This window comes from Euprymna scolopes, chromosome 1 (assembly GCF_053919585.1).
Source record: "Euprymna scolopes isolate OS-2025 chromosome 1, ASM5391958v1, whole genome shotgun sequence".
NCBI classification, from domain to species: domain Eukaryota; kingdom Metazoa; phylum Mollusca; class Cephalopoda; order Sepiida; family Sepiolidae; genus Euprymna; species Euprymna scolopes.
In genome coordinates, this window is record NC_136482.1 from 122,531,492 (window position 1) to 122,546,187 (window position 14,696).

General features: G+C 34.7%; 1 protein-coding gene across 1 annotated transcript; it reads left to right on the top strand.

The window, feature by feature from the left end:
• The first annotated feature begins 10,235 nt into the window (after positions 1–10,235).
• LOC145281321 (uncharacterized) lies at positions 10,236–12,190 on the top strand. The gene is made up of 2 exons (XM_080132202.1): positions 10,236–11,112; positions 11,730–12,190. Exons 1-2 carry the CDS (start codon positions 10,236–10,238, stop codon positions 12,188–12,190), a joined length of 1,338 nt encoding a protein of 445 aa, XP_079988328.1.
• Positions 12,191–14,696: the final 2,506 nt, after the last annotated feature.

A 14,696-nucleotide genomic window follows, 5' to 3' on the forward strand; every position in this document is an offset into this window, starting at 1 on the left:
CAAATGAAGTAATTTCTTTCAGCAGATTACAAGCAGAACAGAGATTGGCCAATTCAGCGCCCGTTAATATGGCACAAGACTGAGTTGTGTACTTTGTTTTTTCTATATTGTTTTTTAAGGCAGGAAAACCCGGAGTCTCGCATCAACCCCACCATCGTAGAACCGCCTAAATACCACGGCATTTGACTTTATTGGGTGTCTCGAAATAGAAACCTCTTTGAATTACACTTGTATACTGGTGAAAATTGCGGTCTCCGCCGCGTTGTACTTTTACTAAAACTATTTTTAAAGAAAAATATATTTTAAATCTTAAAAGCGGACCAATTTGTTTAAAAGACTCTAAACACAACCGATTATTATTACATATTTTAATAAAAAAATTAAACACAAACGATTATTATTACATATTTTATTAAAATAATTAAACACAACCGATTATTATTACATATTTTAATAAAAAAAATTAAAACTCTGACAAAATAAGTTGTTTGTGTATTTCATAAAAATAAAACTTCGTACATTTTCAATTCGGAGAAAGCATTGAAATAAAATGTACTATTATGATATTGATAGTTTACTAATCACTAGGCAAAAGAAACCATATCTTACTTGTCACCGTGTACCCGTCGGCAGAACAGTAACTGAAAGTCAATAAGAGCAGATAATCTTGCCTACAACCAGCATTATTTTAATTGGTTGATTTGATATCCTTTATATCTTTGTTTGGGTTTGTTTTTCAATCTACACAGATTCGGAAATGTGGTAAAAAATTCAAATATACAGTGAAACCCCGGAGATACGGCATTAACAGTTAGCAACATAATACAGTGAAGTTTATAATACACATGTATATAATCAAATGATATTATAAATAACACCGTATGGTGGGGCAAACACCGTAACAAGGGCATCAAAAACATCGTATTCCACATTCAGAAACACCATATCGTATTTCACATCGTAACCTGAAAAAAAACGTATCCTATGGCCGCCGTATCCCGGGGTTCTACTGTATAAGAAATAAGTGTTATCAAATCAAGAATAAGTTACTCTTATACATATATGGAAACGTTTTTAATTGTTCTACTTACTTTGAAACGTTTGTTCGGTTCAAAAAACATATAGTGTCTAGTGTTATAATAGAATAAGAGAAATGGCCGCGAGTTGGCTCTTAAATATTCAAAGTTTTGCAAATTACTTTTAAAAAATATATACAAAATATTGTTAGCAACCCACTTTGTATATGCTACCGCAACTTAGGGTCTTTTTACTAACACTATTTTCCATCGTATATATTATCCTTCTTTCTATAGAAAATTTGTATTCCCCTAAAACCCTCACACACATTTCATATAAAAATATTGGTTTTAAATAGGTTCGCCGTTGGTATGATTTCTTATAATGATGGAAGAAGGATGTATACGACGGCAGAGGTAAGAAACGTGATTATAGAAACTAGCTTGTTACAATCGATTTTCTCATCCCATTCTTTTTCTTTCTTTTTTTTACCTTTTTCTACATGTTTTTAAATAAAAGTTGTATTTTTTATTGAAAAAAAAATATACACTGCTTCAGCTATTTTATACCGAAAATCGCAACCATTAGAGTTGACATGAGAGAAATGGTCAATGTGAGTCGAATTAATTTTTATTGAACCAACAATCGATATTTGTTTTCATTTAGACTTCAAAAGATAGGATGGACTAAGTAGTATGCAACTTCCGCCATTCGAATCGGGTTCATGATCGTCAGGTTCGCCACATCTGCATTATTTAGCATATTTGCCCGAGATGGTTTCTTGCCGCGTGAAAGTCTCTTTAAATGCGTTATATAACCTTTGTTTCGCAAATCCAGATGCAAGTTCTTGATTTTAAATTTAATGATGAAGCGTTTTGACTTCACGATGCATATACGCTTAACAGGCGTGCTAAGCCTGTTCAATTTTTTCGGAAGATCGTTTATGAATACAAACCCCTTTTACATTTAAGCATTCGTTCACAAAATTATCTATTTAATCAATCATCTATTGCTAATAGATCATGCTGTATGAAGAAACTAGCTTCCTGGTTTAATATTAACCAAACATGAATGTCATTGTTTGTTTCTTTTTCATTTTTCAAAATTCAATCATGTTCTGCAGACAAAAAGCAACAATTCTATCTACAAGTCAGCTAAATTAAACTCACGAATAAATATTGGAAACAATAAAGAATCTTACAAATTTTTTTCGAAAATTAATGGATTCAAGCAAGGTTGATATGCAGTATTAAAGCTTACTATATACTACCAATTCTTACAAATAATTTTGCGAACATATAATGTTGTCATAGAAGACTGTTTATAGGATTTTACATTTAATTTCTTAATTTCTGTCTTTGAGATATCGCAGTGTCTTAAATAGTGTCGGGACAAGGAAATTTATTTCATTAGATTAACAATTTTAAATCAAATATCTTTATAAATCTTTCAACCACGAGAACAAATTAATAACAGAAATCAATTCATTGATTTTTTCCCTTAATTAAAAAAATTAGTTTTTTTTTTAATATAATCTCATAAGTGTTTTGAAGAAGGTGGAAATTATCATAAAAAAGCATTCATAAAAGCCGTTTAAAACAAAAAAAGAACTTCAAAGTGATGCAATAATTAAAAATATTAATCTGGATGAAGATACTTGAAGTAGTTGATGACAAGAAAGAAACGCATTTTCTCTTTCGACAAAAATGGCTGCGCTTAAAAGATGATTTCAAAAGAAAAATCGAAATTTTAGTTTTATGACTAAAAAACAAAATAAAAAAATAACAGGAAAAGAACATTAAACGCAACTTATCAAGATTTTCTTAAATCTTTTCGTTGAAACTTTATAATTTGGTCTTTTACAGAAGACAAAACATGTCTGCATTATATGGATTCTTCAGACTACTGTTCTCGTGTTGGATATTACATTCGTAGCGTTTTAGCCGATGATACCTCCGACTTCCAGCTTCGTATTGTTAAACTCTAGAAGCCTCACGTCGAACTCCGGAATCTGTCAAGAAGTAGACTTTGCTATAAGCATTTATATCCGTTGCGCCACAGGTCTATATGAAACCACAACACAACTAATAAATTGCTATATAATGATCAGTTCTAAGTGACAGTCTTATGGGGGCTGAAGGTTTAATTATCTGTACAGGCGATACAATGAAAAAGTAAAGATTACTCAACACGTCTACCCGGTGATAGCTGCCAGGACGAGAAGAATCTATCTCCTTTTAGTAGAAATTCATTTAAAGAAAACTATATTCTGTGCGATTGTCTGTTAAGTTGTTGATGATGTCGATTCAAGAATGCTGGAAAAACTTAACTGTTATGAAAGACACAATCTGTCGGCATCATTTGGATTATTCAAACTACTGATTTAATCTTGAATGATATTCTTACAGCGTTTTGATCGATGTAACCCCGATCTTGTTCAGATGCATCTTGTTGAACTTGGGAATTTGATTATTTAATCTAATCAAAATAGGAAAAAAAACTTTACCCTAAACAAATTTCAAGAAAGCGTTTTATGATTTTTATCCCTATTATATCTGGGGAACAACATACAAATAGTTTACCAAAATCTGATCTCCACAAAAGTTCGTAGATATGTGTTCATTTGTCCTTATATATATACTCATTTGTTTTGCCCTCGTGCCTGTTAAATCTTAATCACATGTTAAGTGATTAAGATTTATCATAAAAAAGCATTATCTGTACAGGCGATAGTCTTATGGGGGGCTGAAGGTTTAATTGTCAGAGAGGTAAATTTATGTGATCGATAAATATACCCATCTTAGAAACAATTTCATCAGTGAGTTCATTTATGAATATAAGGAATAATAAAGATCCAAAGATAGATTCCTGAGGTACTCCTGTATTTATATCATATTGATTAGATATACGACCGTCGAGGACAACATGGATTCTTCTCTTACTTAAGAAGGATTTAATTATGTTAAGTATTTGTCTAGTGATACCGTATGATCTGATTTTCCTGAGAAGTCCATCGTGCCATACTCTGTTAAAAGCATTTACATTTAGGATATATGTTGTAGAACGGGCTTGCCTAAATCCATATTGTCGGTCAGAAGTTTAGCATATGTAAGGTGATAGACTAGAGCTTGGTTAATTATTGACTCAAATATTTTGGCGGAAAGCCGGAAGAGACTAATGGGGCGGTAATTGAATAGGTCAGTTCTTTCGCCAGAATTCTTGTAAACTGGTACCACAGAAGCAGCTTTCTCGCAGTCAGGAAACCAAGATTCGTTAAGGAATTTGTTGTAAAGTTTGGCGACAACTGGAGAAAATTCGGCAGAGCATGTTTTTTAATAGCAAAGCCGGGATAAGATCGAATGTCCATGCTTTTGAGGTATCAAGATGTTTTATGATATCATTCGCATGAGAAGAGGTGATTTTCATATCATCTAGTGTGACGTCTGTCCGCAAAGGAAAATCAGAGAGGGAATGGTTTGCTGGGTCCAAAGTCAATTTGTAGGCAAACCGACTGGCAAGTATGTTAGTATTCTCGGTTGCCGTGCAAACTATCTCATGATTATTAGATAGTGGGAGAATTGTTGATTTCCCATTATTTACTACACTGTTTTAGATTTTCTAATTTCTGTGATTCGGTGCGTTCTCTGGTGGTTTCGGTATATTCTCTCTTAGCTATCGCTATTATTCTCTTACGATTACTTCTATCTTCTATAAACTTTTATCTGTTTGAACTGGATTTATGTCGGTTAAATCTGTGGTACGCATGCTGCCTTATAGCAATGACAGCTGCACAATAGAAGTAAACCATTGGGGAGAGTGGGGCTAGCTATAGAATCTCCGCGTGGGAACATGTGCTTCAATTGTCGTTTTGAACCATTCAGTGGTCTTATTTGCGCACTGTTCAGCGGGGAGAGAATAGATATTGCTCCACAGGGCAAATCTGGTGAGATGCTTGATGACTTTCCAGTCGGTTTTTTATAAAACCTTGTTGTTTTGAGTAATGACTCTTCAGTTTTGGGTTGAGAATTTGGAGCGATTTTTACCATTATCACAGCGTAATCAGCATTTCCGAGTGAACTGTGAGCATTCGTTGCACAACCATCGGGAACTGTGGTCAGAAATAGATTTAAAACTGAAGCATGTTTATCTTGCTGGTCTGGGAAGCTGCGTCTGTGTAAGTAGAATATTCAAACCAGTTACTGTGGTGGACATTGAAGTCACCAAATACATGGCCTTCTGCGCTAGGATCGAGAAAGAGAGCGTTGTGCCTATGCTGTCAGAGACTTTGCTTATTAGGGTACAGTCCTGGGTCGAGCGAGAGCGGTAGAACAAATATAAATAGCTAATGTTATGTTGCATGTTAAGTCTAAAGCACATAAACGGCTAGGGGGGGGGGTCGAATATAGATTCTAAATGTGTGCATATGTTTGTCTGATCCTTACGGTAAAGTGGAGGATAAATAAGCATGTTAAAATGGTTAGAAGGGATGAAGGAGTGTAGGTTTCATTCAGTACTAAAGTTTCCGGGGTGTTTGCTAGGAGAAATGATTGAGTTACTTTCTTTACATTCTATGTATATATTTAAAATCAGTTTTGGTTTTATTTTAAAGGAATTTTCATTCAGTTAGTACATATTCGTATATTGAGAGTAAATTCGGTCATAGGACACTAATAGAATCGTCGAGCATTGCAAACACGCATAGCATGTTTAGAGGGTGCATAGGAATGGCAGATGTTAATGGTAAATGCATGGCGAAAGAAAGAGGGGGAAACAAAAATATATCGGGTCAGAATCTGACTATTTAAGAGATTCTTTTTTGTTTAAAAATTTTAGTCATTTATTGAAAGCACGTCATGCTTCGTAAATCTCCATGGATGGAGACTGGCTAGATGCTATCAGTAACAAAGCAAGTTACTTTTCCTACACCCGATATATATATATATATATATATATATATATATATATATATATATATATATATATATATCTGTATAGGGTGCAGAGAAAATCCCCGATCGATTCTTCAAATCAGTAGATATATCAAATGATATTATTTATTTTCTAAAGTTATCTATTTTATGCTCATTGTCTTTGCAGATACATATATTTTTATGTTTCGGCTCCAGATTTTTCTAAGTTTAATATCTGTTGTGTAGAAATGAGTCAACATGAGGCTATTATCCAGTTACATTGCATGGAAAAGAGAAACCCAGAGATTGTCAAGCTCTTAAAAAACCCTAAATCGACACTTTGGGAAGAGGTAAAACGTTACAGAGACAACAGATGATCGACCCAGCTGGGGACGCAAATTAAGGTCATCAGGGGGCGAATAAGGAGGAACCCCAAAAGAAGCATGAGGAAAATGACCAAGAGCTTGGAAATTGACGAAAAAAGCGTTAGAACATTTGTTAAAGAAGATCTTAAGTTGTCTTTCTTGAAGATGACGAGCAGACAACAACCCACGATATTGCAGTAACAAAAGAGGTTGTAAAGAGCCAAGATTCTATTGAATCAAATGAAGGCACGGACGCTGGTGAAATCATCTTTTTTGCGTGAAAATGTTCACTGTCGAGGCCAGATTCAACTCACAGAACAACAGAACTTTGGCAAAGTGCGCGGATTGCATTCTCTATTCCGTAAAACCTGTTTTCCGTCGCCAAAACCCTACCTCGATATTGGTTTTGGCTGCCATCTCTGAGAGTTCGAGATCACCTACCACTTTTGTTAAAGAAGGACCAAAAATTAACGCAAACTCGTAGATCGAGGATATTTTGACTCCTGCAGATGTCGAAATGAAGAAGCATTTCAAGGATACGCTCTTTACATTTCAACAGGACGGTGCGCTCTCTCACACTGCAAACAAAACGCAGGATTGGTGATTGTGAGTCATTTTCCTGCTTTTTGGAGGAAAGAAGTGTGGCCTCCTTCATCTCCAGATATAAAGCCTCTGTACTTTTGTGTCTGGTTATTCTTAAGGAACGAGACCTGCGCTACAAAGGCGGATATATTGAAAAATAATTCCGTAGAAATGTTTAATTAGTTACTATGATATTGTGTGATGATTTTTGCTTGATTTCATCTTTTATTAGTTGTTAAATTAACATTTTTACAGTTTTACTCCGCACCCTATATATATATATATATATATATATATATATATATATATATATATATATATATATATATATATATATATGCCACAGACGATTTCTGATTGGTTAATCCAATAATCACATCTCCTAAAAAACTATGGTTCGTACGTTCTTAAATTCACCATAAAATATTATGGCCTGATTTATTGTACATCTTGGAAGGGTTTTTTTTCCTAACTTGCCATTTACAAATTACAAAATTACGAAACTTACATCAGCAATCACAATCCAACCTCCGACACTACGTTCGCCATTCTGGCGCTAGCCGCACACACGTACACACAACACGAAAACAAACGCTGTCCTTCAAAATTATTAGTACTACGAGCCAGCACACGCGCACCACGCACACACTTTCACTACCGTCCTTGTCTACGTCACGTTGTTATGGCAACCAAACCCGCTGACTTACGATAAATACACACAGTAAATGTGATTTTCTTCATTTTATTATTTGGTATGTTTCCGTTTATCCATTCATTTGCTTATACTTTCTTTTACTACATTTTATGACAAGACTCCCAAATACTTTTGTGAATTATAGTTTTCGACTGTTATAAAACCTTCCGGTATTCCGATAAATTAATTTTTCTTGTGTTTATATATCATTCATCTACCCATTATCGTCTGCAAAATTTTTCTTCATTTTCCTTTCTGCCATTCCTATTCATTGTTTTTTGTTCTAATCTACATACAACTTATTTCATTCAATTTTAATCTACAAAAAATATCAATTATTGCCTACTTTATAAAAATTTATTTTCACCTTTATTTTTACAATATTTCCTTTCTGCCAATTTATTTTTACATATCACATACTTACAACGTATTGTCTGCAAATTTACTTTATTTTACCATTATCTACACAATATTTTCTTTCCATCAAAAAAATGTTTAACTATCACTTATTTACATCTTATAGTCTGCCTTTCTATCAAAAAAATTTTTAACTATCACTTACTTACATCTTATAGTCTGCACATTTTTTTTATTATAACATATTGATAATATTTTTATTTCCGTTAACACTTTCATTCATTTTTTCTGTTTAACCTGCGTTTAATCAAACACTTTACAATTACCGTTTAGTCAATAACAACCTATTTTATTTTTCTTATCTTACACCTGATTACATACATTATAACACAACTTACTATTAGACAAACCCTACTGGAAACCACAATAATAAACCTTGACCAGCTTAAATTACACCAATATAATTGCCGACTGTCCATCCAACACCACTACTAAACAACACGTTCTTTTACAATCACATACACCTTTTTTATTATACTTTTTTTAAACTTACTTTTTCACTTAGCACATTATCTTTAAATTTCAGACAATAACATCATCTTTCCTAACAAAACTCCTTCTTTTTTGCAATTTTTAATACTTTTCGACTGCTTGCTATTTACAACAAAAACATTACCACTATTTTTGTACAGTACAAAATGATTTGCCAATCCTGCCAAACCATCATTCCCCTCCCCTTTACTTTTTTTTCACGGTTTCTTATTGCTATTAATTCCCTGGATAACCACTGATTGTGTACTAATTAACTATTTCACGTACAACGCGCCCAGCAAATTTTGGCTACAACTGGTGTTCTTTTTTTATGTTTTTTTTTTGTGTGTTGTTCTGTTTGGTTGGCTGCTTTCGTTGTTATATATATATATATATATATATTTATTTTCTGGATCACCAATATGACAACACTAAATGCAAGTGCTTTTTTGGGTTTTTTTTATTGCGTTGTTCTGCTCGGTTGACTGCTTCAGGTGTTATTATATTATTTTTTTGCTTTGGATAAATAACATAACAACAAAACCAAATTAAATTTTCAAAACGTGATTTCTTCATATCATGAATACAATTTCTTCGCGGCGGAAACTGTAAATCTACCATCAACACTATATATATATTTCTATACGTTTCTATACGGGAGTTACAGTAAACTAATACCGAAATTTCAGCGGCTGCGGTGGGGGGGGGTTAATACCCACAAGTTCCAAACATTTAAAAACAATTCGAAATTTAATTTGGTTTTGTTGTCATATTATTTATCCACAAAAAAAACACAAAAAAATCAGTTCTAGCCAACATGTGGCCCTATAAGTAGGGCGCATTCTACATGATAGCCGGCAGGTGGCATGCAGAGACCTCTTTTGTATATGTTCGCCAAAAAAAGTTATATCTAATAAGTAACAAAAAAAAACTCACCTTTTAGAAAAACAACATTGTATAAAAACCACAATATGTTTATTGGTTACAAAACGGGGGATCGATTTGGTATGACGTTGTAACTAAAAATTTATCAACCCTTAACAATTGTCGCAGTAATAAAACAGACAAATATTATTTTAGAGTTCACATGAATTGTACCTAAACCCCCGAAATAAAATTAATTTTCCCTTTCTTTCTTTCATTTTACAGACTCAACACAATCTTGCAAATTAAGCAAGGTATTACCAGTTTTCTAAAAAATTACTGACCATACTTTTGTTAATTTTTATGTTAAAATATTTTCTACTTACAACTTTCTATTACTGACTGCTTGCTTACATTATTTACAGATTTAAAAAAATATTAATCTCGATTTTGAAATTCTCTTGTATTTAATATTTTTAAATATTTTTGAACGAATTTAACCAAACGATTGATTTGAATACTTTCGTCAGTCCATTTTGCATTACTTTCATTACACTTATATTACTGCTGTTAATTTGGAGAACATTACTATCAATTATGCCCAAAAAGGGAAAGTCATCGATAAGTGCATCGAGGCATCAACTAATGAAAAGACGTCGCATGGCGCAACAATCAACAGTTAATGTGCCCTACGACATTGCCGAACACCCAGGGAATGCTAGGGACGTATTTGTTGAAAATGGTCGTTTGGGTCATTCGGTTAGGGGTGCTTCTTCCTTCTTTGCAGCTTCGACGGCAATTGATGATAATTTAAATTTGCCTGGGCCTTCAACAAGTACTTTCTTAATCGCAACATTAGACGGTTCACTGCACGCCAATCTCCCCATTTACCTAAATTAAAGGAGTAACATTCACATGTATAAGAAATGCTTCCATTGTCTCGCGAAAAGATGGCCAAGTGAGCCAGCGGGAATATGCTGTTCAAATGGCAAGGTGAAACTCCCACTTCTTGAAGAACCTCCACAACCGCTACTACGCTTACTCACAGGTTCAAATCCTGAATCAAGAACCTTCTTGAAAGAAATAAGGCAATACAATTTTGCCTTTCAAATGACGTCTTTCGGATTCAGTTACCAATATGAAGGGGGGTTTATGCCAACATTCAAAGTACAGGGTCAGGTGTACCATCTGATTGGATCTCTTCAGCCAACTGAAAATGAGGCACCTCAATTTCTTCAAGTTTACTTCATGTCAGACTATCTGAAACAAGCTCAAAGAAGGAATTCATTTGCATTTGCCTGCAACAATGACACAATCACTTCCAACAATCGACTAAAATTGATTTGGGACCTTCAAAGTATGCTTCATGAATACAACAACTATGTACGGAGCTTCAAATATGCTCTAGAATTAAATCCTGCTGATAATTTTAGCATTGTCATCGATGCAGACAACCGACCATCCACTGAACATGCAGGTCGGTTTAATGCTCCTTCTTTTAATGAAATCGCAATACTTCTTAGTGGTGACCAACACCATTCTCGAGATATTGTCATCAGACACCGGGATGCTGGTCTCCAGCGCATAAACGAAACTCACAGATCATACGATGCGCTTCAATATCCTTTAATGTTTGTTCGTGGAGAAGATGGTTACCACTTTGGAATTCCTCAATTTGACCCATCTACTTTGGAATATAATTTTTCCAAAACAGTTTCTTGTAAGGATTTCTATGCTTACAGATTTATGATTCGGGACCAAAAGGATAACAGTGACCAGAATAATGATACTGGTGATTATAATACTACTACTAATAATAATAATGATAATAACAACAATAGAAATATTTATTTCAATCATTTACATCGGTTTCAAGACCTTTACAATCAGTATGCTACTGACATGTGTGCTAAAATGGAATCAGAACGCCTATGCTACATCAGAAATAATCAGGCAAAATTGCGTTGCGACAGCTACATACATTTGAGGGATGGTCTTAACAGAGATGCAGATCCAAACAATCTAGGTAAGCTTTGTATTCTGCCCTCCACATTTACTGGTGGACCCCGCTATATGCACGAAAGGACTCAGGATGCGATGACAATTGTGAGGCACTACGGTAGGCCTGCTTTGTTTATAGCCTTCAGATGTAATCCAAATTGGAAGGAAGCCCACGTTGAACTTTTCAAGGGCCAATCAACTACAAACCGTCATGATATCTTAGCAAGAGTATTTCACTTGAAACTTAAAAAATTTATGGATTTGATAAAACTAGATGAGATTTTTGGACCTGTCCGAGGAAACATGTATACAATCGAATGGCAGAAAAAGGTCTTCCTCATGCTGATATCCTAATTTGGCTCGTGGATAATATATGTTCGAATGACATTGATAAAATCATCTCTGCAGAACTACCAGATCCGTCTGTTGACAGGGATTTATATAACATGATAACGGTGCATATGATTCATGGACCATGCGGCCCTGGTTTTAGAAGAGACTTACCATGTGTTAAAGACAACAGGATATGCACAAAAAGGTATCCTCGCCAGTTTATTAGTGAGACACAGACTGATACTGATGGATATCCATTGTACAGACGACGAAGACCCGAAGATGGTGGCTTCACTGCGACCGTAAGAAATTACGAGATCGACAACAGATGGGTCATACCATACTGCCCAATTCTTATCAGCACCTTTGATGCCCACATAAATGTCGAATTTTGTGCTTCTGTTCATTGTATCAAATATGTTTGTAAGTACATCAATAAGGGTTCTGATGCCGCCTCCTTTGGTCTCCATAACGACAATACAAGAGATAAAGTCCTACAATATCAGGTAGGGCGTTACATTAGCAACAAGCTTTGAAGATCTTCGTAAATTCGGTAACCGAGTTTGGCCTACCTACAGGAAAGCCTGTATGGCTCGAGGTTTACTTGAGGATGACACTCGCTGGGAAGCCACCTTAGCTGAAATTGCTGCCTCATATTCAGCTCGACGACTTCGAAAAATATTTGTTAAGATATTACATTTCTGCAGTGTTGGAAACGCATTTAACTTGTGGTTGAAATTCAGAAATAGCCTTTCCAAAGATTTTTTGCATCAGGCTCAAGTGCGCCTTCCAGAAATTCAACTTGATTATTGTGATGAGTTTTACAATAGGGCATTAATAGATATAGAGGACAGACTTATTCTTATAGGTGGAAAATATTTGCAATCATATGGTTTGCCACAAACTGAACGTACCAACAATGAGCAAATTCCAACTCTAATACTTCAGGAAACATCCTATGATATCGATTCTTTAACAAGCTACATCAATGAAATGATGCCTAAGCTACTTCCTGAGCAGCTGTTCGCTTTCAACACAGTTACCACCACCGTTTTCAGACGTGCTGGTGGAATTTTCATCCTTGATGCACCTGGATGCACCTGGAGGCACCGGAAAAAACATTTGTTACCAAATACTTTTTGGCCAAAGTTAGGCAAACTAATACTGTTGCCATTGCAGTCGCGTCTTCTGGCATCGCTGCTACTCTTCTTCCTGGTGGCAGAACAGCACACTCTATGCTTAAAATACCACTTGACTTAATTTCAGCTCAAACGGCAGTTTGCGATATCACCAAAGATAGTCCCAGAGCACAGCTACTTCGACAAACAGAAATTATTGTGTGGGATGAGTGCACCATGGCTCATAAAGGGGTTTTGAGGCTTTAGATAGAACTCTTCGGGATATAAGAGATGACCAACGATCCATGGGTGGTGTTACCCTTCTACTTTCAGGTGACTTTCGCCAAACACTAACTGTAGTCCCAAAGGGAACCAGAGCTGATCAGGTACGTGCCTGCCTAAAATCATCCTATTTATGGAGACAAGTAAAAACACTTCCGTTAACAACTAACATGCGTGTTAAACTTAATGGAGATGGAACAATGGAAAAGTTTTCCCACGACCTTCTGAAAATTGGCCACGGAAAAGTTCCAGCAGATTCCACTGGCCACATCAAAATTAACAATATATGTAGCCATGTCAATACTCTCGACGATCTTATAACATCAGTTTTCCCAAATCTGATTGACAATTTTCGCAATCGCGATTGGCTCAGTGAAAGAGCTATATTGGCACCCACAAATTCAGTTGTAAGAGAAATTAATCGACGTATGCTAGACAGTCTTCTTGGTACGATTAAAATGTTTAAATCAATCAATGCAAATATGGATCCACTTGACAATGTTAAATTCCCCATTGAATTTCGTAATAGTCTTGATATTTCCGGTCTTCCCGATCCTGTTTTGCTCCTCAAGATGGGATTCCCATAATTCTCTTAAGAAATATAACACCACCGAAATTGTGCAATGGTACTAGACTTGTTATCAATAGAATGTCCGAAAACGCCATTGATGCTACAATAATTACTGGATGTGGAAAAGGAGAGGATGTCTTGATACCTAAGGTCATATTGACTACATCAGGAAGAGAAGCGCCCTACGTTTTCAGAAGAATACAGTTTCCTTTTTCGGGTTGCATTTGCTATGTCAATAAATAAATCCCAAGGTCAGCCATTGTCCGTGGCTGGAATGCACTTGAAAGAATCTTGCTTCTCTCATGGACAACTTTATGTTGGATGTTCTCGAGTGCGTAGCAAAAATAGTCTGTATGGATTCATGCCGAACAACAAAACAAAGAACGTTGTATACACTGAAGTTCTATAAATCCTCTACACCAGGACCGTGTGTGACTGTATATTTTTTTAAATTTGTGATTTTTCAATACATAACTGGAATATTAGTTGTTGCTGGTCTGTAGCATCCACTGTGTGGTGGCTACGCCGTTCATTTAGGTGTAAATTTACACCACAGTTTACTATAATAATTTATAGCCTCAACAAAATTAATGAAGTTTACTTTGAAACAAAATATTGGAATTACCAAAAATACGGATCCAAATGAGCATTTAAATAGCATCAAAGCAACTAAAACTAGAAAAAATTGAACTTTTACAAAAAAAAAACAGCCAAATATGTTTTATTTATTTAAGTTAAGACAGATTTTTTCTTATTAATTGTAATATTAAAGTCAAAATCGTAAATTAAAATTTAGCAAGTTATATAATTTCCTCATCGAATTAATAATGAGAAAAAATTCATATAATTTTTTTTCATTATTAATTTTGTTTTTTTATTACACATTTTACGGTAATATTTCAAGCAATTACAACTTAAAAAAATTATTTTTTTCCTTAAACCAAAATAAACATTAAAATATCGAAATAAAAAATCGAACAGAAATAAAAAAAGAAAATTGATCAGCTTAAATTATAACATTAACATTGCAAAATATACCAAACTATATTCAGACATTGGGCTACATATCTA